The 26,930-nt window shown below is 40.1% G+C and overlaps 1 protein-coding gene across 2 annotated transcripts; it reads right to left on the bottom strand.

The window, feature by feature from the left end:
- Nucleotides 1–2,264: 2,264 nt before the first annotated feature.
- Nucleotides 2,265–26,632, bottom strand: PABPC1 (poly(A) binding protein cytoplasmic 1). Of its 2 annotated transcripts, none has more exons than XM_077809906.1 (15): nt 25,995–26,632; nt 19,600–19,793; nt 19,387–19,502; nt 17,398–17,537; nt 14,825–14,919; nt 12,647–12,784; nt 12,460–12,555; nt 11,187–11,459; nt 10,778–10,868; nt 10,243–10,353; nt 8,590–8,744; nt 7,238–7,322; nt 6,355–6,485; nt 6,124–6,219; nt 2,265–2,703 (listed from the first exon to the last, which is right to left on the bottom strand). In XM_077809906.1, the coding sequence occupies exons 1-14, from the start codon at nt 26,185–26,187 to the stop codon at nt 6,127–6,129; spliced, it is 1,911 nt and encodes a 636-aa protein (XP_077666032.1). In that variant the 5' UTR covers nt 26,188–26,632; the 3' UTR covers nt 2,265–2,703; nt 6,124–6,126. The 2 variants fall into 2 exon arrangements, with proteins under 2 accessions (XP_077666032.1, XP_077666033.1); XM_077809907.1 differs by having other exon boundaries at nt 17,407–17,537.
- Between the last annotated feature and the right edge of the window lie 298 nt (nt 26,633–26,930).

The following is a 26,930-nucleotide window of genomic DNA, read 5'->3' as shown; positions in this document are numbered from 1 at the left end:
ACACAACATTCCCTGCATCAGCACTGTGCAGGACCAAACCCTATCTCTTGCCCATTGAAGAGGAAAGTACTGTCTATAGCCTTAAATGGTTGTCATGAGAAACTTTCGCCTATGTAGGGGTTGTTGGCAAAGCTGGGTGACTACTGCAAATAAAGGGTTCAAAAGCATTTGTCCAAATAAAACCCATTAATTTGCTTTTGTATTGAAAATCATTTGTTTTCTGTGAACATTCATGGGACTGATGTTCTTGCACACAGTAATGTTTAAGAAAGTGAAAGTGGGGGAGGTTTAGGTTGGATATTAGGAAAAACTTTTTCACTAGGAGGGTGGTGAAACACTGGAATGCGTTGCCTAGGGAGGTGGTAGAATCTCCTTCCTTAGAAGTTTTTAAGGTCAGGCTTGACAAAGCCCTGGCTGGGATAATTTAATTGGGGATTGGTCCTGCTTTTGAGCAGGGGGTTGGACTAGATGACCTCCTGAGGTCCCTTCCAACCCTGATATTCTATGATTCTATGTTGCCTTGAGTGCAGGGGCCTGGACACGATGACCTCTCAAGGTCCCTTGAAATCCTATGAGGGGGGAACACCATCTTAAGTTCAAAGTGTAGACATAGCCCACAAGTCCCTACTCAGCAGGGCCTTTGTGAGTGTTCTTCAGAGGAGAGTAAGAAACTTCCTAATAGGCAGCTCTGGGATAACCTGTCTCTAAGGAGTTTCTTAACACCAGCAATTAGATAGCTTACTTTCAGAGGGTTTTTATCCTTTCAAATTTCCTGTTTTAATATTTATTGCAATTCCAGATATTCCTGTTATACATTGAACTTTTTTGACCTTATTAAGCTACTGGCCACAAGGGTGTTCTTTGGCAATGAATTCCAGGAGCTGCTTGTGCATTGTTTTAAAGCATCTCCTTCTTTCTTCACTTTTGAATTTGCCACCTTTCAACTTCATTCAACATCCCTCTCGTCTTACAAGGAAGATGAGCAGAGGTTCCTGTTCTACCCTCAGTGAATACTTGCAGGCTAATTTTTGTGTCATTCCACATTATTTTCCCTAGATCTCAATTTTAAATTGAGAAACTTATTTTAGAGACCAAATAGAGGGAACACGTACTGTGAAATGCCTAGTTTTAGGTCATCTTCTAAACAGTGGGAAAGAACCAAGAAGCTAACTTTACATGGAGAAACAGGTTCAAACAGATTATGGACAACTTTTTTAAAATTTGCCACAGGATCCCCACTCTGCCAGAGAACTGCGCTTTATAATTTCAACTTGGGACAGTGGGATTGCTGGTTTCTACCAAGTGTTTCTGAGAGGGGAAGTAGGAGTTCAGGCCATCCATCATCTACCTGCCAAAACCACCACCCCTGCACACATCTCACACAAAAAAAAGCTAGAAATCACATCTTATGAATGGGGAAGTTATGAATAGATTATTCTGTTTCACTGCAAATTTCCATTGCTCCTGCATATAAAGTATTAGTGCCAATGCTGTGAACTACCCTAGAAATATGCTTGTGAATAAATTGTTCAGTAATTGGGGACGATTAGGCTCGGACACCTTCAGCTTCTTACATCACCAGGTCCACTGACTGAATTAAACGCATTAAAAAAACCTGCATTACTTTAAGATAATCTAAGTGTAAGTTACATAATATCCTTTATTGGCAGAGGAAACTTGCAGGTGTCAATTACAGAATCCCCATTAATTCTTCCACATCCCTGGGGGTATCTTTTTGTGAGAATCTCCCTTTAGACCAGCCCACACTCAAATTCTTGCTTCAGCTATGGTGGATGAAACTCCTTCAGAGTAAATCAGCCTTCTTAAAGCCAGCCAAAAGGGTGCATGGAGATCATGTTTCCTTCCACAAAATGGGAAGAGTTGGTACAGTTCTCCTTACTGCACAAGGGAGTGAGATCCAATTTCAACAGTCCTATACATTGAATTACGTCCTTTAGACCACCCTAAAACATGAACAATTCAAAATCTTATTTATAAATAGTTAAATATGTTCAGGAAGACATAGAAAATGCATGATACTAAGAACTGAAAACTAAAACGGGTGGACCCAGCTGTTCAGTTCACTTGTTTTAGTACTTGAGTTTATAATATTAGCAACAGGTGGCTAAATGTAGATTAATCTGATCTGGAAACTGCATACAGGTATTATCGTGAGTGGGATTCCAACTCAGACTCTAGAATGACACCAATGTAGTTTGAGGCATACCAACATGACAGGAGAAAGGAAAGAGTATTAATAAAACCATGTTTAAGGAATTTTTATTAAAGCAAGAATTTTATAATCCAAATTACGTTTCTTTGCTCAGCTATCAATTCTCACTGTTAATTAAAACAGTGGTGATATTCTGAGCTTTTCCACAGTAAAGAATTACAAAATTAAAGAAAGGAATGCTTTAAATTTCTGTACTGTGCTGAAAATTCTTTTCCCCCGGGTTTATAAAACATTAATTTGTATTTTTTATTTTACTATTTTTTTTTTGTTTTAAATCAATAGGTAAATCTAGGACCAGCATTAGTTTTGCTAGCCCTGGCATTTGCTCTGTACATAAGCTTCAAAGTTTCCTTTCCTTTTTTTATTTATTTTATATTTTGCAATGTTTTTCTCAATATTTAATCATTTTTCCATGTTTAGATTTTTTTTCTTCGGTGAAGCGAAGTTCTAGTTTGAAGTCCCGGATCTTTCTGTAAACAAGAACAATATTAGCAGTTGTTAATGTGAAAAATTAGTAACTCACATCAATATTCTGTACTTTCATAGTATCTTCTATATAATGATCTAAAAAGACCTTCACAAACATTACAACTTTGTGTACAGATGTGGAAACAGGAACAGAGAAGTTGTGCCTCTTCCAAAGGTCACAACTAGTTAATGAGAACTGAAACTAGATCTCCTATCCTTGTACAGAGCTTAGCACAATGGGGCCATGGTCCAGGGGGTTACAGTAATACAAATAAATAGTTTTAATTAAAGTCCTCCCTACTCTAAGCACTGGACTATACTGCCTCATTCTGGGACAACTACTACCAGACACTTAATTACAGCACTGGATAACACTTAATTTAGTAACTATTTCCAATGCCAAGTAGTAATGTGTCATGGAGCCCAAAAAACAATATCACAGTATGGGCAAGCACATATGCTGGTAAGTAGTATTGCGATAGTAGTAGTGAATGATCTTTGAAAGTAATACTAATGTTTAATGGATGGTAATTTGCTGGACATCAAATCTGATTCCCCTTTAATAGTGGAGAAGAGGCATCAGGTACCCAAGTAGAGCTCCAAGACAACCTACGTTAAATATGAGCACATTTCCTGGAGAACACTACCAAAATAATCCATTTTCTTCAGATGCTACATAATGAGTTTGGGCCAAAATTAGAATTGAAAGCATATTTTCTTCTCAAGTAGCGTGCACACATTTTCCCCTGTTCATCTAGGCACAAACTAATGATGACAACAATTGGCCGTTTAGATAGGGAAGTGAGGAGAGAGAGAATCAATCTAACCCCCATTTTAGGGACCTAGATGTAGAATTTAAACTTTCATTTTTTAAAAGCATGTCCCTAGCCATTTCTGGTGAAGATCGTTCAAAAATGTTAACTTATATCAGGGGTAGTCTATTTTTTTGTCAAGGTCTAAATTTCTTGGTCAAGGTGTAGTCAAGGTCCAGACACCACAGAAAATAATAAAAAGCAATAATAATTATATGTAAATAAAAAGCGTTAGCGGTCCAGATTTGGCCTGCGGTCTGCTATGGACTATCCCAATATATATAAAGACAGGTAATGTGGTTTAACTGGACTAAACACTGGACTGAACGATGGACCTCGTACATTGTAATCATGACTGCAATTCTGTTCCTTTTCTGGACTTGACCAAGTTATTTAACATTTCTGCCCCAGTTTCTCATCTGTAAAATAGAGACATAAAACTTAGCAACCCCATGGGGAGGACAATTTTTAATGGCAATATAAAAATTAAATTAACCAGCATGTAAAGAAAACCCTGTAGAGTGAATTCTATATACACAGCTAGTTGGACAATGGTCACTGCTGAGGGAATTCTGCACCAAAAAGTTATGTGCACAATATTTTAAAACTCTGAAAATTGTCAATAAATAGATGTGGTTCCAGCATGGCAGTGTGGAGCACAGGCCACTGGCTACACTGAGGTACGAGATCACTCTGAAGCCCCCACTTCCCCCAGTACAGGGACACCCCAGGGCCCTGCCTCTCTGCACCAGATGCATAGGTACTGGAACTAAGGGTGCTCCAGGCTTGAAATGATTTCCATTATATATAGAGTTTACAGTTTGGTTCAATAGTTCTCAGAATCCCCACTCTAAAAACTATTCCAGCACTCCTGGTCAGGCATACCAGGTGTGGGTGAATAGGGTAGTCCAGCAGGATCCAAGTGTGAGGTGAGAGGTTTCTGTGTGGGGCAATCTGGGTGTCGGCAGCTCAGTGGGAGATCTGGATGCACAGAGTCTCATTGGGGGATTCCAGGTGCAGGGACAATAGGAACTCTGCAGGAGATCCAGGTGAAGGTGGTTGGGGCTCAGCAGGGGGTGTTCTAGGTGTGTTGTGTCCAAGTGTGGGGAGATGAGGCTTGGAGGGGGAGGTGTCTGGGTGCTGGGGCTTGATGGGGTGGGGGTCCAGGTGCAGCTGGTTGGGGCTCAGCGGGAGGTTCCAGATGTAGGGGGGTAGGGCTTGTCAGGATGAGGGTTCGATGGACCTGCTTAACAGGGAAGCATTAGCTGTTGCCAAGGGGATGCTGCATGCTGGGCTCCCGATTCCCCCCAATAATTCCCCTACCCCTTTTTTCTTCCTCATCTCATTCCCCTCCCCATCCTCTCACTCCCACATTCCCCTCCCCCTGTCCTCTTCCTTCCCCACTGTCTCTTCTCCCCAGCCCCACCATGGGCACTCACTGTTGAACAGAAAACAGGAAGGCTGGCACTAGACCCAGGAGGCTGTGTTCAGCTAAAGAGTCAGCTGATCCGAGACAACCCTCCTTCAGCTGGGCAGCTCTGCACTTGCAGAAATAGGGGGGGGAGTGGAGGGGGGAAACCCAGTGGCAGGTAACCCCGTGTGCTCCCCCATGCCCATTACCACCCCCCCCCCCGGCAGGCATTCCCAGGCATTCTGTGGGGTGGGGTCAGGTGAAGTGTTCAATTATGCACAAACTATAGCATAAATAGCTGAGCTCCATATCTACTGAAAAAAGGGACGTGTAGGAAAGAACATCGACAAATAAATCCCACAAATGGATTTGTAAAACAAATCCATCAAGTTTGTGTATCCTAAAGATAATTCTCATCAAACCTCCCCCAAAATTCTCAAGCTGCTGCTTGAATTATATGGATGGCAATTTATATTGGTCAGAGGTTGTGACTTCCTCCGAAGTTCTAATTTATGATGCATTCCTCAATGAACTGTATTTCTGAGGACATTTACATTTCAATTATGAACAGTATCTTCTGTATTGCTAATTATGCATATTCCTTTTACAGTTCCAATTCTAATCCCCCTTCTATCCCCCCCCCGCCCCCTTATTGAAGACTTTACAATAGAATCTTGCAGCTGCATTTATGTTCAGGTATTAATATGGGGGTTGGACTAGACCTCCTGAGATCCATTCCAACCCTGATATTCTATGATCTTTTTTTTTATTCTGAAAGTTTCTGATTTATAAAGTATATGAGTAGCTGACAAAATTTAACCTTCACATAGCTGCACATACCTCTTGTTTGAGGAATAAAAAGGCCATCTCTAAGCAGTCTCACGTTTATGAGGTACCAGATTAGGGACAAGCTTTAGTGAAGTCCTGTATCCTAATAGCTCTAGTAAATAGGTCAACTTTATTTAAAAATGTAGCTTTAGTTTATTCCCTTCTTTCCAAATTATTATGGCCAGATCTGTCTAATGATAGTCTATTTAACAGTGGCTTATAACTAGAAACTTATTTCTAGGAGTACAGAAACTTTAGCTACTGCAGGTCATATTAAAACATTCCTGACTAACTATACATACAATAAAATGCCAGTAGAACACCCTGATCAGTTGAGAAAAATTAAGAATGTATTCTGTAGGAAAACTTACATATTAAACACTTGGAACCCCAGTGGGATTGTTAACTGCTTTCTGAGCAGCCTCTTTAGCTTGGTGGGCTTGTAGTACAGCTACAGCTTCATCAACCTAATAGGATAAAACAATTGTTACAAAATAATGCTTTACTTAATTTCAGTACATTTAAGATAGTGAAGCAGCTAAATTACACAAAATACACATGTAACATCAAAAGGAGGGCTTAGATGCTAATAGTCTATCTACCTTCGAACGAAGAGACTCAGGAGACTCAAGCATATGAAGGAGTTCAGAGTTGTCAATCTCCAACAACATACCGGTGATTTTACCCGCCAGAGTAGGGTGCATAGCTTGAATAAGGGGAAACAGCCGTTCACCTAGAAAAACATTAAGACACTACAGTCAGCTACAGTGATCGATTTCATTAAAAATTAATTTAGCCTTTAACAACGCTAAACACAGGCACTAAAATCTGTTAAGCAATCTATGGACTTGTACCTAAATTCCTCAAAATTATTAAAAGGATAAGTATTATATCCTACTCATTTGAATGCTAAAAATAAAAACTCCTGAATATGACTGTATAAAACTAAAGTATCAGTCATAAAAAACAAGATTAAAGGAGCCTTTAAAGTAATCAGCAATGGAGACTATGCAAAGCAATCACAGACTCAGAGGTTAACTGTTGCACAAAAGTAGTATCCATTAAAAGCCTAAATTATAGTAGTATCGACCCCACTAATATGCATTCCATGCTCTCACCTAGTTAAGGCTTTTGCATTAGGTAAACAAAATACTGGTTTATTGGAATAGAAAATATATCAACTGCCTAATCCTAACCTAAAGTGGTCTGATATTTCATTCATGTTAAATGACATACTAAAATTTCTCCAGGGAGCAGATCTCTCCATTCTACATCTGCTGAGGACAGACTGAGCAGTGTTAGTCAGATGTCAAATCCTACAATGTGAAAAGGGGCAAGTACTTTCATCTTAAAAACTCAACCATGTATCCTACAACAGTAACATTCAAAATACTCCTTTACAACTGATTAGAAGCACATATTTTAAAAAGACTGAAAACTATTTAATTTCTATTACAATTGGCTAGTAGGATCAAATGTACATACCTAACATCTGCTTTTGTTCTTGTGGAGGGGCAGAAGCCAACATGGAAGCAGTCAAGGGTTCCTGACCTTGCACATGGACAGCTGGCTGCAAGTTAATAAAACGTATTTTAAAGTTAAATTCTGGAACATTGAAACATATTTTATACCTCCACAACTCAGAACATAAGAATGGCCATACTGAGTGAGACCAACGGTCCATCTAGCTCGGTATCCTGTCTTCTGACAGTGGCCAATGCCAGGTGCTTCAGAGGGAATGAACAGACAGGGAATCTTCAATGTAACAACCATGCCTGCATATTTGTCAAATATTAGAAAAAATTATGGTTGCGTAATTTTCATCAAGAGGCTGGTAAAAGATGACTGATACTGCAAGGCACACTAATGCTGACTCAATCCCTTGCTGAGCATAATTTATATATTAAGCAAAGCTCAAGCGCAGAATGTATCATCGAGCACAGAATGTATCATCAAGCACTTCGGTAGTACAAAACAAGTAGAACAGGGTCATGCCCTCCTTAAGAATGCTTCAGATTTATTTTAAACTCCAGGCTTACAAACTTGGTGCCACAATTTGGTACTTGAATTTTGGTGCAATGGGGGGAAGACTAATGCAGAAACACACAAAATGTCAACCACATAAATAAGAAAACTCAAAAATATATAACAATAGAAAATAAGCTTTGTTCCCAATATATTTTAGATTTGTGAAAAATAAAGCCATTAACACAGAGGTGACAAACTACAGCCCACGGGAACATCCAGTCCGACCCCTGAACTCCTGGCCTGGGAGGCTAGCTCCCGGCCCCTACCCTGCTGTTCCCCCTCCACATGCAGCCTCAGCTCACTGCACTGCCTGCGCAATGCTCTGGGTGGCGGAGCAGTGAGCTCCTGGGGCAGCACAGCTGCAGAGTGCGGCCTGACCCGGTGCTCTGTGCTGCGTGGCTGCCCGTCATGGCGTAGCTGCACCACCAACCACCAGTACTCCAGGCATCAAGGTAAGGGGGTAGGGGAGTTCGGGTGGGTGGGTGTAGTCACGGATCCCGGGGCGGATGGGGCAGGAGTCTCAGGGGGCAAGAAGCAGGGGGGTTGGATAGGGGGCAAGGGCCAGGCCATGCCTTGCCTGGCTGTTTGGGGAGGCATAGCCTCCCCTAACTGGCCCTCCATACAATTTCAGAAACCCGGCGCGGCCCTCAGGCCAAAAAGTTTGCCTGCCCCTGCCTAAACATCAGACTCTGTGGCTTCAATGATCTCAGTGGTGAAGGCAGACGCTTTGCAGTTATGATACAGATTAGGCAAAAGGAAAGTTTCCTCAGCAAAGACATCAGTTGGCTACCAAAACCAAGACTACATACCTGCTGCATAGCAACCTGTGGCTGTGTGTTAAGATGTTGTTGAGGATTACGAACACCTGCAGCATACTTGTACTGTGGAACTGTGCGTACAGCAGGAGTGGCCGCAGCAGCAGCTGCTGCAGGACGCGGACCCATTGTCTGTGTTGATGTATTAGCTGTGAAGATTAACATGATTTATGTGTTAATAATTCAGCTTTCATTAAGCTTACATTTTGTACAAGTCAATGAATGGACACAGTGTTAGGACTATAATGAGTATCTAATTTTAGTATTGTATTATATTTGATTACAGCAATGTTACTAAATAAAAACACCAATGGTCAACCTGTGGGCTCAGAACCAAAAGCATGTTTCGTTTCTCATTATTTTGCTAATTATTTGCTTTTTTTTTTTTTAAACACTATAAAAAAAGCACCATGGAGAGAACATCTGCTTTTGATTAAACAGGTTTACTTGAATTTCATTCTACCCCAGTCATAATTAAGGGCGAGTCTCTTAAAAATTTAAAACATTTTGCCAATTAAATTACCCTAAAAATTACTTTAAACGATTAGATGAGTTACTGAGATATAGCAGATTAATACATTCTGAATGTGCTTTTCTTTATGTAACAGTGGTCCCCAGAACCTGGTCTGTACCACTTACTGCTGATCTCTAGACAGCAGAATCATAGGATATCAGAGTTGGAAGGGACCTCAGGAGGTCATCTAGTCCAACCCCCTGTTCAAAGCAGGACCAGTCCCCAATGTTTGCCCCAGATCCATAAATGGCCCCCTCAAGGACTGAACTCACAACCCTGGGTTTAGCAGGCCAATCCTCAAACCACTAAACTATCCCTCCCCCCAGTACTGTCATGTGATACTGGCACTCCTTGTTCCCATCTGCAACAATGTTAAGAGCTAAAAATAAATACTATCTCAATATTATTCTTCCACATAATCCACTGCTGTAGTTACCACAGGAATGGTACAGATACAAATGGGAGGGGGAAGCCACCTAAGCAATATCATTAAGATGTGGCCCACAGTATGAAAAAGTTGAGAACTCCTAGTTAATACTATTAATCTAATGCATTACGTTGATCTATATATTGAGCAACATTTTCTCATAGTTGCAAAAGAACTGGAAAATGCAGGTTAAGAGTGAGAAGGATTAAACAAGCAGCCTCTCCTAGAGACACTAGGTCAGCCTCAAATATGCAGTCTTGACAGGGCACATTCGTAAGCAGGAAGAGGGTTTGATACTGGGAGAGGGGTAGGTGGTAGAGAAATCACAGCGAGGGAGTAGGACGACAGCAATCTAACATGCAAGGGAAATACTGAGAAGTATGAAATAGCCATATAGCCATAAGCAGAAGAGAAATGGATGATGCGTTGGGGAGTAGGAGCCTCCTCAACCTCCCTTATACACACGGGGCTAACATGTTAGCTGGCCATTAGGAGGTCAGAAACCCCAAGTCAGCTAGGGCAGGTACAATAACAGAGCAAAGTGGTGCCTCCTCTGCACTATTGAGCTTCAAAAAGGTATATGAAATATTATTCAGCATTAACAGAATCTCTGTAGTGTGGCCACAAATGAGTTACATACCTAAAGAAAGGTGAATATTGGTGCAGCCTGATGTAGGAACATGCAACTTTTAAACCTGAAACTCACCAACACGTTGTGTTGACATGACTCGTGGAACCTGCGAAGAAGCTGGTCTCATGGTACTAAATGGTGGTCTGGGAGCTGCTGGGCGGATAGCACCAGGCATGTTCTGGAATGCTGCATTTAAAACAATGAGTGTTTAAGTTGCATCATGTAACAATACTGAATGGTGACGAAGACTCATTTTTTTTCCTTTGCCATCCTTACATGGCATAACAATATTACAGACAAGTGTAGAAAGGGAAAAGTCAGCAGTCTAGTTTTTGGGGGGGCTGGAATTCAACCCAATGACAATTTGTGATACAGCTGCTAAATAAAACCTAGGTGGTTTATTATAAAAACTATTTTAAAAAGTTAACCTTAAATTAGGTTTCCTGGCAAACATCTGCAAACAGGAGCCAGAACTGGCATATTACCTTTCTACCAATTACATGTAATGACCATCAAACATTTGTATTTTAGTGGCACATACTTAACCTTCGCTAGACAGTAAGTGTTCCATGAATGCCTCTTTATTTAGAAAGTTAAGGAGACTACTTACGATGAGGTCTAGCACCCTGAGCAGTCCAGCGAGGACTTGGTCTGAGTTGAGCAAGTTGGCTAGTTGGATAATATGCAGCACGGTTCTGAGTCTGTCAAAAATAAAATGACGTGTTTATTAATCTTGATGTACCTGTTCCACCCACCACCCAGCCATTTCTAAATACCTTCTTCTATAAACTTTCCTATTTCAAATATCTAAAAAAATCCTGATTTATAGAATATAATGTATTGTTCCATCCAGAAGTTTAGACATTTTCATAGGTTCTTCAGTACTTAAATTCATAAAGCTAGTGATTTTGGTTAACATATTAACATTACAGATGTTTTATTAAGTCATAATTTACTGCTAAATCTAAACTGATTCTATCAATGGTATAGAATATGAAATTAATTATTTCTATACATACCGGTGGGAGAGCTGCCATGAAGTAACCTGAAGGAGGTGCTGGTTGGTAGGGGTTGATTACAGGATTAGGTACTGCTCTCACACTTGCCATTCTTTGCATATATTGGTTGGTGAGGTGAGCCTGGCGCTCTTCTTTGCGTTGGGCTAGAGCTACATATAATGGTTTAGTGGCCACAATTCTACCATTCATTTCTGTGACAGCTTTGGTTGCTTCTTCTGGTGAAGAAAAGCATACAAACCCAAATCCTTTGCTGCGGCCACCTTCCATCATGACCTGCCAATAAAAACGAGGTAGTTTTTTAAAACCAGCCTGGAGCAGGATGTACAATTTGGTACAGGTAAGAACTGAATTCCAGGTTTCTGAATTATATTTTACACTTTCTGCAAGTGGACAGTATACGACGTATACTGCTTAGTTTTGAGACATAATATACCCACTGTCAATGCTGCCTTCTGGTAGGGAAAAAATTCCCAGTCAACTGGATTGGATTCAACAGGCCACATCTCAAATTTTTGATCTAACCTACAATTGTCTAAAAATCAAATAATCTGTTCCAGTTTTGAACGGAGGAATATATGTATTTAAAAATCCCTTTTGATCAGTTGCTCTGCATACAATGGACCTGCAACAGCTCCTGTGCCAGGACCGTGAATGGCACATGATGATTTTTATTGTTTTCTTTCACAGCTGGTTTATCAGATACAAGTCTATCCTCTAGCAACACTAGTCACCTTCAGGCCTATTAGCGAGGAACAGTATGAACGAACCATTACTAACAAAAAATCAAACATTTTTTCAATGCAATGTCAGCATCCACCCATCCCAGATATGGATTGAGATTTCTGGAGTTTTTCTATGGTTGATTGGTCTGAGTTTTTATTGTTAAAGATCTGTGAAAAAATGAGAGAAATAAATACTCATGCAGTGGTTCATGACAATGAATGTGATGCACAAAAAGGAGTAATAAGGTACCACAGACAGTCTATAATGCATGCATTTTAAAAACTGTTACGTATCACTGCATCCAAAAATACAACATGAATACACCTTTAAAAACTGTATGAGTTAAGTTTTTAGTAAGAATCAGTACTCAAATTTAATGATGGTTGGATGTAGGGGTGGTTATACCATATCTCCACATCTTATTTTTGCCAGTTGAAAGGAGTTGAGAAAAAGTTGAATGCCACTCACTTCTTAGGTGACAAACCATCACATTCCTCCTTTCACACAAGACACTGCAAAACACAAATGAAGTCTAAAATGCTAACTTTACCTTTGCACTAGTGATTGTACCAAATGGGGAGAATTCTTTTCGTAGACGCTCATCATCAATCCCATCATCAAGATTTTTCACGTAAAGGTTTACACCCTAAAAAAATAAAACGACCCTCTTTAGAAAAGACAGAATTGTTAAAGATTAGTAATAAAATAAACTTGTTCATTCAATTTAAAAGTGTAACCTGGTATCTGGTGATCCTATCCTGCTTCATTTGTTCGAATTTGCGCTTGAGCTCTGTTTGTCTTTCCACTTTTTTCTGAGCCCGGCCAACATAAATTTGCTTTCCATTGAGCTCCTTTCCATTCATCTCATCCACAGCCTTCATAAATAAACAAAGGGTTACCAATGCTCATGGTATATTAAACCTAACATTTTTTTCAGCCACTGACTAATGCAGTTTAAGCGCACAAGTTATATAAAATTTCCGACAATAAAAACTAAATATTTTCCCCAGCTACTGCCCCAACAAACAGATTTAAAATACGGTTAATTGAAACAAAGCCATCTCTAGAACCTCTTGGATCATACTGCATTTAAGTGTAAGATGATATGTACAAGTATATTTTCTGTCCAGTATATGGACAAAAGAAAAATTAGAAGGAGACAGAAGTAAACATTCATCAATTGTACAGTTAAATGCACTGAAAAGAATATTAAAGATATCCTCTAAGATTTTTTTCTGAAAACCAAGTCCCATAGAGAATACATATCAAAAACCCACACCATGTTCATAGCCACGTTTAACTCAGGGCTAGTCTACATTAAAGTTAAGTCGACCTAACTACACCACTCTGGGCTGCGAAAAATTTCACGCCCTGTGTGACATAGTTAAGCCAACCCACCCCCATGGTGTAGACACCATTAGGCTGATGGAAGAATTCTTCAGTCAACCTAGCCACAACCTCTCAGAGAGGTGGGTCAAGTATCTACAACTACAGCAGTGCACTTGTGCCCCTATACCATTTCTAGTATAGGCATACTCTGAATCATATGCAAAGAGAAGAGGGTTAAAGGGCCATCAGCTCAAAAATCATACACCTGAATTTTACCCACAATTGTTAAACATGTAAAATTACCGTCACTTAAAGATTTAAGAAAAAATTTTCCCAAATTTTGTTCACTTTGTGCATTTGACAGCGCCATCCATATACTCAATTTCTCTTTTTTTCCTCCTGCATCTTTCACACATTTTCAAAATAGGACAATATTGAATGTCAATTCTAAATTGGTAAGGGCACTCTAGCAGAGGCAATACTGGACACCAAGATTTTGAATTTACAGTATATCCCCTTCACTGTGAAAGCTTTAGTACAGGTCTATGTCTATTAATTTTAAAGCTATTTTTTTAATGTGTATTTACCCATATACCGGAATCACTTCTCTACCATTGTGCAAATGCATTACAGTTACTAAAGTGAACCATTTTCCATAAGAATGTAATACATATATACAACACAAGACAGCTTAACTACACTCAGACTAAGAAAATGTGCAAACCTAAATGTTACTTATATATTTATAAGGTGGGATTTATTCTAATCTGTTGTGTGCATATTTGTGCTGGTGACAATTGAGGGAAACTAAGATGCTCTTTCTAACTCCCAGTCCTGTAACATTAGCCTGCGCTCAAAACAGCATTATGCCGGTCGTGCAAATCAATAGTAATAAAGATTATATAGGCCAAATTATGTCCTATTTTTTCCAGTATGTTTTGCAAAGGTGTAAGTAACTATAGCTTAAAGGACTGTCCATGTATACAAGATGGAATAGAGTCCTCAGGTCACTTGTCATAGCTGTGTTGGCTCTGCAATGCAAAAAGAAATAAAAAGCAGCGCAAACCATATGCTGTTACTAAAGCAAGTAGATATGGCTGAATACGTATGGGCAACAGTTGTGTAAAGTTTCTAGTCTTAGTAATTTTTGAAAAACAATGCACTCTCCCTGCCCACTTCTCATAGCCACCTGTTGTATCCTGTCTTTCAGATCATAAGCTCTTTGGAGCAGGGGTTACTTACTGTTTTCACAGTGCCTAGCACAACGAGACCCAAACCCCACTGAGATCTGAAGGCACTATTACAACATAAATGTTAAATAATTTAAAGGCCATTATATCATTTCTAGACAGGAATATTTCTGGGGAGGCAGCAAACTTAGCCTGTTCAATGTGAATCAAATAAAAAAACCCACTACATCATCCAAAATAGATTTCTCTCCTGTTTCCTCACATCTTTTTATAAAAATCAAATCAAAAATTTGGAAGGATCTACAGGATGCAAAAAAAGAAGTTTGTATTCAAGACTCAAAATTACTAGTCTCCCAGAATGATGCATCTAAAAAAAAAAATCCTGTGTAAACTTACTTTCTGGGCATCTTCATGTCTTTCAAAGCTAACAAAGCCAAAGCCTTTGGATTTTCCACTCTCATCAGTCATAACTTTCACACTTAAGGCAGGGCCTGAAAAAAGTATGCAATATTTGTATTACATGTACATTCTATATACTCATCTGTTTGGTGGTTAAATCTCAGTATTACCTGCAAGATGTTACATCTTAAGAAAACTACAGAATTACTAATCTGTTCCATTCACAATACCATATGATGTTATGAGATCTTACATACCACTTGAAGATGTGGGTTTTCCAGAAAAATCCATTTTCCAAACACCCCCCACCCCTTTTTTAAATAAAGTTTTACAACTTTCACAAGTTTTCTAGCTGCTTTATAGTACAAAAGGACAAACTCCCTGTCTTGAAGAGATTACAATCTAGTTTATATTAGTCAGTGTCTAACTAAGGCGTGTGTTATCACTAATGCCATACAGAATGTCTATTGGTCCCGACATTTTCCAGTTGCTAAGTGAACAGCAGATTCCTTTCCTGAAGAATGCCCCAAGCGTGCTGCCATCCTCAGCCCCTAGAAGCACTTTCTATAAGAGCCATATTTACTTAAGACCTTTGGCCAAACGTTCTGTCACAGTTGCCTCAAGTTAGGCTCCTAAATCTACATTTTGGTATTTAAACAGAAAATGACTGATTTTCACAAATACTGAGCATCCACAAATCCTACATATGCCAACTGATGCTCAGCACCTTTGAGAAATAAGTCACTTGTATTTAGGAGCTTAACATTAGGCACTTGGTGTTTTTCACTGAAGTTGACAGCAAGATTCTGCATAAACAAATGGGGCTTTCCTTGATGAGTTTACCTTAACTGACATTACCCTGAAATTTTATGACAAATTTCAATAGGGTTTATTTCCTTTGTACAAATGCACAGGCAGGGCTGGTAGCCCCACCTATTAAGTTCGTTCAATACTTCTCATTATAAAACTGTTTTAATTTCCTTATAATTTTGCCAAATCAACAATTTGGGCTGAAAGTTTCCACCCTTGGTGTCTGCCTCAGGCACAATTTTTCCAGAAAATTCCAGCTGAAACAGTCCAGTCATTTCAGAGAACAAGGTTAGGGGAAAAATACATTGTTTAGCCCATACTAAAAATTTACGGTGAACTTTTCATTGAAAAGTGGTAGTGCCCCCCCATGCTTTGAAGCAGGACTTGAATTTGGCATAGGAGTGGCTGGCCAAGGACATGCCTTTTGCTAACCCCATGAAAATCCAGTCAAATTTAGCCAATTTATAAGCCTTACAAAAACAGGTTGGAGGGGATAGGTCAAAAGACATCTGCCCATTTTTGCAAGCAAGAGAGTCTATGCCCACTAGAGCATTTCCAGAGCCTGGAATTTACTTCACTCCACCCTTTCACAAATGACACAGTGGGCATCATATACTAACTTTAAAAGGACATTAGTCATCAAGCGTGCATATGAATTATGAAATCCTTTTTTAAACACAAGCAAGATCATGACACATCTGGAATTAAAACAGTACATAATGACCCAAATAAATCAGAACGAGAATTTCAAGTTTTGTACACTAAACTATTTCCTCCATATAATTTGCTAAATGTCCTATATCACCACCCATGTCAGTAACTAGAAGATGGCTTGGCAGGTGGTATTAACATGTTCGAAAAAACCATTTACAAAGATTTTAACGTCACTAAGTTCTATAGTGATGTGTCACAGTATGAATTACTAGGCCATGAATGACAGGTTTCAGAGTAACAGCCGTGTTAGTCTGTATTCGCAAAAAGAAAAGGAGTACTTGTGGCACCTTAGAGACTAACCAATTTATTTGAGCATAAGCTTTCGTGAGCTACAGCTACATCCGATGAAGTGAGCTGTAGCTCACGAAAGCTTATGCTCAAATAAATTGGTTAGTCTCTAAGGTGCCACAAGTACTCCTTTTCTTTAGGCCATGAATGACCACACCAATAGAGACTTCAGGCATTAAACAAAATTGTTATGCAAGATTAAATTTAAACCTCTTGACACGGATATTGTCAATAGCTTAATTTTCTATATTTCCATCCTTAATTCAGAAACCAAGCAAACAACTGCGTGAAACAGCAGAAGACCTTCAACAGAGGGAAGAATGCACAGGTGTACCCGCATGGCAATGGAGATGTAACAAAGGCATCATTCATTTACACGTCTTTCAAAGATCCACTACTCAATGGCCATACCAAACCTAAAACACTCACTTCCTCATTTCATTTGTAACTCCAAGATCCTCAGAACAATTTATATGTATTATTCAAATGTAATGCCCCCCTGTTTTTAACTGGATGAGGACATTTCTGATGGCCAGGTTTTCGTGTGTGCTACTCTGGACAATTGAAGTTCTTTAGTGGGTATCAGTCAATCACTTCTTTCGATCTGAATGCTGAACTGACAACTAACTGTTCAGCATGCATGCATTTTAATTGTCTCTACACAATGGCCTGAACCCTAATGTTAAAAAGGTTTTAACAAGCAAACTGAAGCTTGTCTATTTGTTGTTATATAACAATGTGGAAAATTAAGACATTACCAAACTTGCCAAAGAGTTCCTTAAGTCTTTCATCATCCATGTCTTCTCCAAAATTCTTGATGTAAACATTGGTGAACTCCTTTGCTCTAGCTCCAAGTTCTGCTTCTCGCTCTTTACGGGATTTAAACCTTCCAACAAATCTAGTTACAGGAAACCAAGGTGACTATAGGGTTAAAATGAATCTATCCAGGTCCAAGGTCTTTCCTAGACTACATACATCAGCACATGGCTAGACAAATATTCAACCATGGATTATTTCTTAAACGCGGTATTGATCAATATAACGATATGAAATCCCCAACAGATAAAATACTTAAGATACCACTTTACCAGAGACAATTAGACTACTATTTACCATTTAAATACTTTTTATCATAGTAATTGTGATAGCAATCTTACCAAAGACTTGATAGGACTGTAATTTTCATTAGTGTAAAGCTTACTTTTCAGCATCAGTAATCAGACAACGGAGAAACTCTAGCATAGTGGTTTTTGCTACACTAAAGTTTTTTGTAACCTTCAAATATTGTTTCTATTGCCCATCTGACTTTTAGGCAAGGGACTCTCACTAAACCCCCAACTTTCCTCTTACCTACAGAAGCCTCATATCATAGTGTTCCTCCTTACTAGTAAGGAGGTATGGATCTGGCTTGCTCTTGAATTGGCCAATGCCAAAAGCTGATTGATAACAGTGAGGTCAGTTCCTATCACCACAGGAGGAATGTGCTTTTAGCACAGCCTTTGTTGGCCCACAGAACCACTTCAGTACAATCACAAATGCTACTACATGAATGACTCAACTTCTGCACCAGTCTTCTCGTCTCTCCAATTATATTTTAAAATTACCCCACTTGCAAACCCACATCCCAATCAATATGGCTCAGCAGTCTAAAGTTAACATTGCCTTGACTTGGTTTGTAGCTACATTTGGACTTTAATGTTGATGATGCCTGGTACTCTGCAGATTTTGATACTCAGGAAAATGGTTAATCTACTTTAAAATGTTCTTCAGGGGACTGGGCTAGACTTCTCGAGGTCCCTTTCAGTCCTACTACTCTATGATCTAAATAGAAGCCTGAAGCAAATGTAACTTTCATGGTACACTAAATCATGTTTAGTTATTTAAACTACAGGCTTTTTCAGTGATTAACTTGCTGGAACTATTGGGCTAGTTACAAAACTACCACCACCTATTAAGTGCCTCAATTCAGCTAAAATCATGGTATAAAACTACTTGGAAGAACCTCCCATAGCAACCTTTTACAGAGCAGGGCCTCATACCTCTAAGATATGGACTCTTCCTGGCTGCTGCCTCACTACTTCTTCTCTATGTATAAATGAAGATAACAGGAAAAAAAGAATGCTGATTTTCTATTATTCCCATTTTACCAAGCCACTACCATCCTTAGTCTGCCCTCCAAAAGACTGTTACAAAGCCATGCTTGTGTCGCACATGCTAAGTTTTAGCAGTACCGTGGTTTGGAACAGGGATCATTACTATGTCCTAAGAATCTTTTGTGTAACACATTCAAACCTCCATTAGACTAGGAAACAGGAATCCAAAGGTCAAACAAGAGCTTTCGTGTCACAGTTTTTGATAACACCTGCAGTGGGAAATAAGTATTGTTTTGAATACTTGATGGATTCAATTTTATTCTAGCCTGATCAAAAGGATTTTATTCTGGCTTGAAGACCAGTAACAGGTCCCAGTTTCCAACTGTACGACATTCAGCTGTAAACACATTAGCTGCAACATTATTTTAACACCACAAATTGCGCTTTAAAGACTTTAAAATGTCAATTTTTATTCACATTCCTCTTACCTTCAGCATATGTAATCAATATTTTTACGGAGCAACTGCACTAGATTTCAAAATTAGCAACATATTTAGAAAAATCTGCCTTTTCTAGATAAAATTCAGGAAGTAATCTACTTTAGGTTGAATTACAGTCTGTTGAGAGCCCCAGAGTATATATTTATGTACTTACACTTTGCGGTCATTAAGCAGCATACCGTTCATTTTTTCAATAGCTCTTTCCGCTGCTTCCTGTGTCTCAAAATGTACAAATCCATAGCCCTTAGACCCATTTTCATCACATACTACCTATTAAAGAAAAAATTTCAACTTGTCAAACAGCCCCAGTATAGTTTTGTAGCTTCTAATATCAAATCACTGGGCACATTTATTACTTTCCACTTACCTTACAGGAGAGGATGTTTCCAAAAGCAGAAAATGTATCATACAAAGCTTTATTATCAATTGATTTGTCTAAGTTCTTGATGAAGATGTTTCCGACACCACTTTTGCGCAGAGATGGATCACGCTGAGACCACATGATGCGCACTGGCTTGCCTTTAATGACATCGAAGTTCATGGTATCCAAAGCTCGTTCAGCTGAAAGAGACACTAAAGTTAGTGAGAAGTACTAAACCATTTATCTTTATCAACACACTAACTCCACTTGAAGTTCATTAATTCTTGGTTAACTTGTAGCCATTAGAGATGTTTTGATAATGACTTTCATACTCCCATCTCAATGACCAAAATAACTTAAATCTCTGAACAAAACACTACGTACGGATATTGAATGAACATTAGACATAATTAACTCCATTCTACCAAAGAAAAATATATAGATTGGATTGCCAATTGGTAGGTTTTTTGTCTATTCCTGGGTTAACAAGAGCTGTGATCACTGTGGACACCCTGTGCTCAAGATACAGTATGGAAGAGCAAGGATCACAATGTATCAATTGGTGGCAACTCTTTCCACCCTAGAAAAAGTTTGCTGGTATACTTACACCAGCAAACCCTCCTACTGCAGATATAGCTTACACCAAAAAAGTGCTTTTGCCAATATAACTGATATCAGTTCTGCATGAAATAAGTTACAACAGCAAAAGCACTTTTATGCTGATACAACTACATCTACATATGGGTTCTTATTGGTATAAAAAGTTGCAAAAAATTGTACCTCTAACATTACCAGCAATTTTCGTGTAGACCTGACCTGACCTAAGCCTAGTTCTTGAATAAGTCCAATACAACCCTTAGAGCAACATGTTTACTAAGATGGTGTGATGCGTAGAAGAGGGATCCAAGAACGACAAGGATGAAAAAGTAAGGCTAGGACATATTAGTTTAACCAAGTTTATACTGTTTTCAAATATTCAAAGAAAGACGTGAACAGAGTGAACAATGCATGTGACAAGCATTTAACTCATTAGCACAGAAATGCTATTTGTACTTCTAAACAATGGATTTAAGGAAACGCTTTGCCGTACTTTTCATATACAAACTGTTTCTACAGATAAAGCAATTTTTTTTTAGAAAATCTGCAAGATGTATAAAGTATTAAATATTAAAACAGCAATATGAAATAATGAAGAGAAGGTGGGTACATAATATCTTTCACTGGACCAACTTCTGCTAGGAGACAGACAAGCTTTCAAGCTTATAGTTTACACAAATGTACTACATCTCCCAGACCAAAACAACTCTGTGTAAATGCAAGAGCTTGTCTCACACACCAACAGAAGTTGATCCAAACAAGATACTACCCACCCACCTTGTCTGTCTAATACAGGGGTGGCCAACCTGAGCAGGAGCCAGAATTTACCAATGTACATTGCCAAAGAGCCACAATAATACGTCATCAGCCCCCAATCAGCTCTTCCCCCTGCAGAGCCTCCCACGCACCAGCAGCACCTCCCCATCCCTCCCTGCACCTCCTGATCAGCTGTTTTTTGGCAAGCCTCCAGGAGAGGAGCAAGAGCATAGAAGGCTCAGGGATGGGGTGGAGTGGGGGCAGAGGCAGGGGTTGAGCAGTGAGCACCCCCTGGCACATTAGAAAGTTGGTGCCTGTAGGTCCAGCCCTGGAGTTGGTGCCTATACAAGGAGCTGCATATTAACTTCTGAAGAGCCGCATGTGGCTCCGGTGCCACAGGTTGGCCACCTCTGGTCTAATATCTTGGGACCAACACAGCTACAACACTACATATAACATGAAATAATGTAAGTTAGTTTTTAACCACTCCCATGGAGTAGCTTATCCAGTAGAAGTCCACAGCCAATTTCTTTGGAAGGAAGAGTAGGATTTCTGATGTCACTGTATTTGACATTTCCATCTTTTAAAAGTAATCGTCCATGTCCATGGGATGCTAATTCCTAGCAGTAACATGACTAAAAATCGCAGGCACATATGAAAAGAGTGAGAAAAGTTATTTAAGCAAGAAGTAGTGATGGTACTAAATTATGGTGGACATATTCATGGTCTCCTGGACTAGCTTCTTTCAGAGTTCATCTCTTTCATATAAGTCTGGAGGGGGAGTTTAAAACAGAGCCCCAGTAGATGCGTGAAGTCTCAACCAATAGTACTATATAGCCTGTTGAACTGCTACCTGCTTTCAGAGAAAGCGATGCGATGTAGGTAAGCAGCAACCAAATCAGAAAAACCTTTGATACAAATAAAAAGCTGTAATTATCAGGACTAAAATGTTGTTCACTTTCAAAAGAAAAACATATCAACTCTATGGAATTATCCCTTCTAGCCTATGAGCCCTTAAGCACCATTCTTTTTACAAAGCATTCTTTACTGTTGTAGTCATCCAAAAAGATAACATGACTTCTATGAAAAGAACAAAATTGACAAATAATAAGCAAAATGGTTAGAGCCTGTCCTTTTCACAACAAAAGGAAACTTTGAATAATTTTAGTGATATAGTAGAAAAATGTTAATGGAAAATCAAAATACTGTACTGTATTAGTAAGCCGTTCTTTTAAAAATAGTCATGTCATTTAACCATTTTTTCTAAGTGGAAGGGTCAAACATGAGTTGTAGAATTTATTGCCAATTTCTATTTCAAAATCTACTTAAAAATTATTTCTAACAAGATGAATGCTGCCTAAATTACTAATATTTTATGTATTTTTGAATTGCCATCTCATTGCTATCCAAACAGGTGCATATCCTAGCCCAAAGAAAATCTTTATATCCTGATCACTGCCTTTTTTTGATAATGCACATGCCTCTGTTACTTCTACCTAATTTTCAGATTTTCACATAAATCTAGAGATCTGTTTGTGTTGAAAGATTATTTTCTCTGCAGAAAGTAAGTAGGTACATACTACTGATGGGGTCTACTACTTGAAAGAAATTGATGGAAAATTGGTTTCACTTAAACTCTCAGCCAAACAGACGACATATCCCTATATTCACACATAACAGTATCAGTTATAAAGTGGAAGAATAAAATGAGACTAGTATTTGCTCTGGAGAAAATATCAGGTTGCATAAAACACTTCATTAAAATTGTTAAACTGGATAAAAATTAAAACTGTACAAAATGGAAGTTTATTCTTCCACTGAATAAGCTAAATCAATGTACACACAAATTTAATTATGAACATGGAGTCGGGAAGAATGGACAATTTGGGTTATTAGTAGTGAGAAATGGAGTCTCATCTGAGGCTAATAAAAATCAGAAGTTGTTACCATCAAACCAGTTGGTGGCCAAGTGAAATTAATTGGAGGATTCAGTAAAATTCTCTCTGGTACCACAACTGGATATCATTAGAATCACTGTTGGCAGTCTTAGAAGAGGGGCCAAAAATGAGTTCATTATTTGTTTCCAGTAATACTTATGGACTTGTGCATATACTTTGTTTGTAAAGGATAGTGTTGTTCCAGGACACATTCCCTAAACATTTGTTTTAGGGCAAGTCCAGACTACCCTTTTACAAACATTAACTATACTAAGTTAGTGACCATATTTTAAGATTGGTGCAACCTTCCCATGTAGACAAGGCCAGCGCAAAAAGTCTGAACAGCTGTTGCCCATGATATACCTGGTCTGGATAAACAGATGATGTCATCAGCTTCTATGACTGCTAATTTGGCACCTTTCCTGCGCATTGAATTCACAGCAATTCTTAAACAATAACCTTTGTATAGAGAAAAAGTTTAAATTCCTTTTCCATCTGTAAAGCTCTAGTCACTTAGCATAAAATGAGAGCTGAATATGCTTTAACCGCAAACTAGATATCAGAGTCAGTCACTGGCCTTTTCCCACACCTGTAAAGTTATAACTAATAAAACTGACTGCATCTAATATATTTTAGCTTCTTTTCCATAAAGGACTGTGCATTAGTTTGTAAGAGACAAATAGATTAAATAGTTAATTTAGTACAAAATGGCCACACCTACTGAGTTTACCCATGTTATACTTTTGCTGATTCTGCTTAAGCGTCTATTGAATGAGTCACTAGTTCCCATTTTAGTTGGGAACCAGACAGTCCGCTTCAGAAGTGACTGCACTTTATCACTTTATATAGACTCTGCATGGAATATATGCTATAAAAACAGGAATGGTTCTGCTACACATATACAGAAATATATTTTAGTACACTAAGCAAAATGCTGCGAACATTATTTAATCTAGAAATCTTCTGAAAAAAGCTGCTGTTTGAGTATTTGCCCATAATTATCTCTAGTATACAGGGATTAGACAATATACCTGTGTTCTAGCCCTGATTGACACTGACTCATTCTCATCAGATAAACCACAGAATGAAGTGGAAATACTTGCATACCTCACAAGGATGTCATCAGACATAATTAGTGTTTGAAAAGAGCTTTGAGAGTCCTGGATTATATGTGAAACAAGAATTTCAAAGATCTCTTAACTAATTACTAATAGTTAACAAAAATAAAAGCTATGTTAAAGTATAGATAAAAATTAAGCCTAGATTGAGAAAAGGCAGATAATTCAAAGTTCATCTTATCCAATTGAAACTGCAGATAAAATTTAGGCATAAAGGACAATTAAATTACCTATTCAATTGAGTGACTAAAGTGATAAGATTAACCCTTGTAATATACAAGGGCATGTTTCAATACAAAATCAGAAAGAAGAGTGGCATATGTTGAATTACCTACAACTTCCTAAAGCACTTACACATGCCATGAAGTTACCACATCAAAGTACTGACTGGTTCAGTCCCAACCCCACCCTTTTTCCTTGTGAGAGATGTCTGGATCACAGCACAAGGGTAATGATTGTAGGCCTTTGTCAATTTAAAACCAGAAAAATTTAATTTATAAAATAAGCATTTAAATCTTCTCATTTTGAATTATTCATCAAATAAAATTAAAAGCTCTCTAAAGTGTGAGAGAATTGTTAAATAGGCTGAAGAGACCATATCTACCATCCTGTAAATATAGACAATTAATACATATAGATGCCAGCAAATCTGACCCAGGAATCTGGCCATAGCATATACCAGTACATAGGAAAATTAATTTCAAACACCAGTTAATCCACATGCCTGAACAGTTGGGAAACCAAGTGGTTTTTTTAACATTTCTAAAAATACGCATTTTGATATTTGTCAAATTGTGTTTTACTCAAAGCCATCTGAGATAATGACATTTCATAATCAGACAAGTCATTCCATTTCAAATTGGTCAGATAGAGTCTACAAACTATAATTCCAAAGGAAGGCCTTGTATGCCAAGGTTCACCTTGAAGCTCTCTTCACAGATCATTTGTGAACTGCATAAAAACAATTTGTCTTGCTTTGCTTTAACCTAACTTATAGCTGCACCAACATTGTAATGCAAGCTTTTACAACACAACAGTACACATTGAGGAATTTACTGTAGACAAATTAAGTACCAAAAGCAAACCTGTTAGATGACACAAACAGATTGTAGATATTCAACACATTATTTCAAAAGTAAAACCCTACATTTTGCTCCACAAACCTGCTATATAATGCTTAACTATTTTTTTTTACACCCATCCATTTCCATGGACTGTATGTGACTTCATATCTGACTACTAGGTTATTTCACAATGGCTTGACACTTCCACCTCTTACCACTTCACCACATCATGCCTACACGCCCAGAAATTCCTAGGGCAACAGCGAAGGTGCTAATTACTGTGGCATTTCCTTCGAACAAGCTTTAATTCCCTCCGTGTGCGCAGCGTGTTAACCTCGGAAGAATTACCTGGACACACCCTTCCTGGTGACCACCGATACTTTCACGAGCCCAGGGAAACCAGGGAGTCGCTGCAGTGAGGTTGAAACTAGCTTCGAGCAGAGCCGGCTGGGCCGGCGGTTACAACTCGGCGAGCTACCGAACGCTCTTCCCGGAGCCAGGAGGCCTTTGGGAGGCGAGGCCCGTCTCTCGAGTTTGATGGGCTCGCAATTGCTTTCGGTTCCCGAGTAAGCGCCTCCCCCACGCCACGAGGCGCAGACACAGCCCCAGGCCGCATGTCACCGAGCAGCAGCAGGGGCTCCAACGCACAAACTTCCGCAAGCACCGCGCCAAGTTTTGCTCGTGTCCCAACACCCCCCGCCCCCCCCCCCCCAACTTCCAGCTGGGAAAATACCGGGAAAAGAGGAGACCGGAGAGGGGCTTCACAGCTGTGCAAAGGGAGCACCAACCACCTAAGGGGGTGGGGTAGGCAGACTGAGCCCTCGCAGGGGTGAGGAACACTGCGGCTGGGGGGAGGGAGCACTCTCCCCGGTTCCGACCCTCCCGTCTCAGGGTGTGGGTCTGCCCCACTGCCCCCCACAGGTGCTCACCGTCGGCGGGTTGCTGGAAGTTGACATAGGCGTAGCCCAGAGACCTGCGGGTGATCATGTCCCGGCAGACGCGGATGGAGAGGATGGGCCCGGCGGGGCTGAACTTCTCGTAGAGCATGGCCTCGGTGACGTCGGGGTGCAGGTCCCCCACGTACAGGGAAGCCATGGGGTAGCTGGGGGCGCTGGGATTCATCCTGCCGCCGTCTCCAGCAGGGGAAGGGGTCACACTGGCGCGAGGAGGCCGCGGCGGCCCCGGGTTCCGTGAGGGGCGAGTGGAAGATTCGAAACTTAACGGCTCCGGGAGGCGGATTCTCGGCGGGGAGGGCCCGGCTCGCTCAGGGCCGGCCCTGGCGGAGGTCTCGGCTGCTCCTGGTCTAGGCGGGGGTCGCTCGGTGTCTCCTCTCGGCTGTGCCGGGTCCGGGGCTTCGCTTCACCGGGTTATTTTATATCAAACCGGCCGGTTTCGGGGGGGGATTTTTATGGGTTTTTCAGGGTTTTTGGATTTTTTTTTATTTTTTTTTTTTTTAGTATTTTTAGTAATAAATGGTGCGGCGGGGCCGGGCCGGCGTGTCCGGGGGGCCGGAGCACACGCACTGCGCACACAGCACCGACAGCGGCCGGGGGACAAGGGGGAGGCCGCCGCCCCGGCCGCGCACTATATATACCCGCCCCGCCCCCGCCCGCCCCCACCGCACTGCACGCCACGCACCGACCGCACGCAGCGCGCAGGCGCCAGCCCAGGGGACTGAGGGGACGCGCACAACGCCTGAGCGCAACAAGGAGAGCGAGGGAAAGCCGCATGCGCCGAAGACGGAGCGGACGACAGACTACACGCAGCAGAAAAGGGGGGAAAGGGGAAGTGGACGAGAGCGCATGTGCTACGTGACAGCAGCGGGGACGACCGTACACGTGCAAAGGGAGGAGAACGAACTCGCT

The sequence above is a fragment of the Eretmochelys imbricata genome, chromosome 2 (assembly GCF_965152235.1).
Source record: "Eretmochelys imbricata isolate rEreImb1 chromosome 2, rEreImb1.hap1, whole genome shotgun sequence".
Classification (NCBI taxonomy): domain Eukaryota; kingdom Metazoa; phylum Chordata; order Testudines; family Cheloniidae; genus Eretmochelys; species Eretmochelys imbricata.
This window is presented reverse-complemented; position numbering and strand designations above follow the sequence as displayed.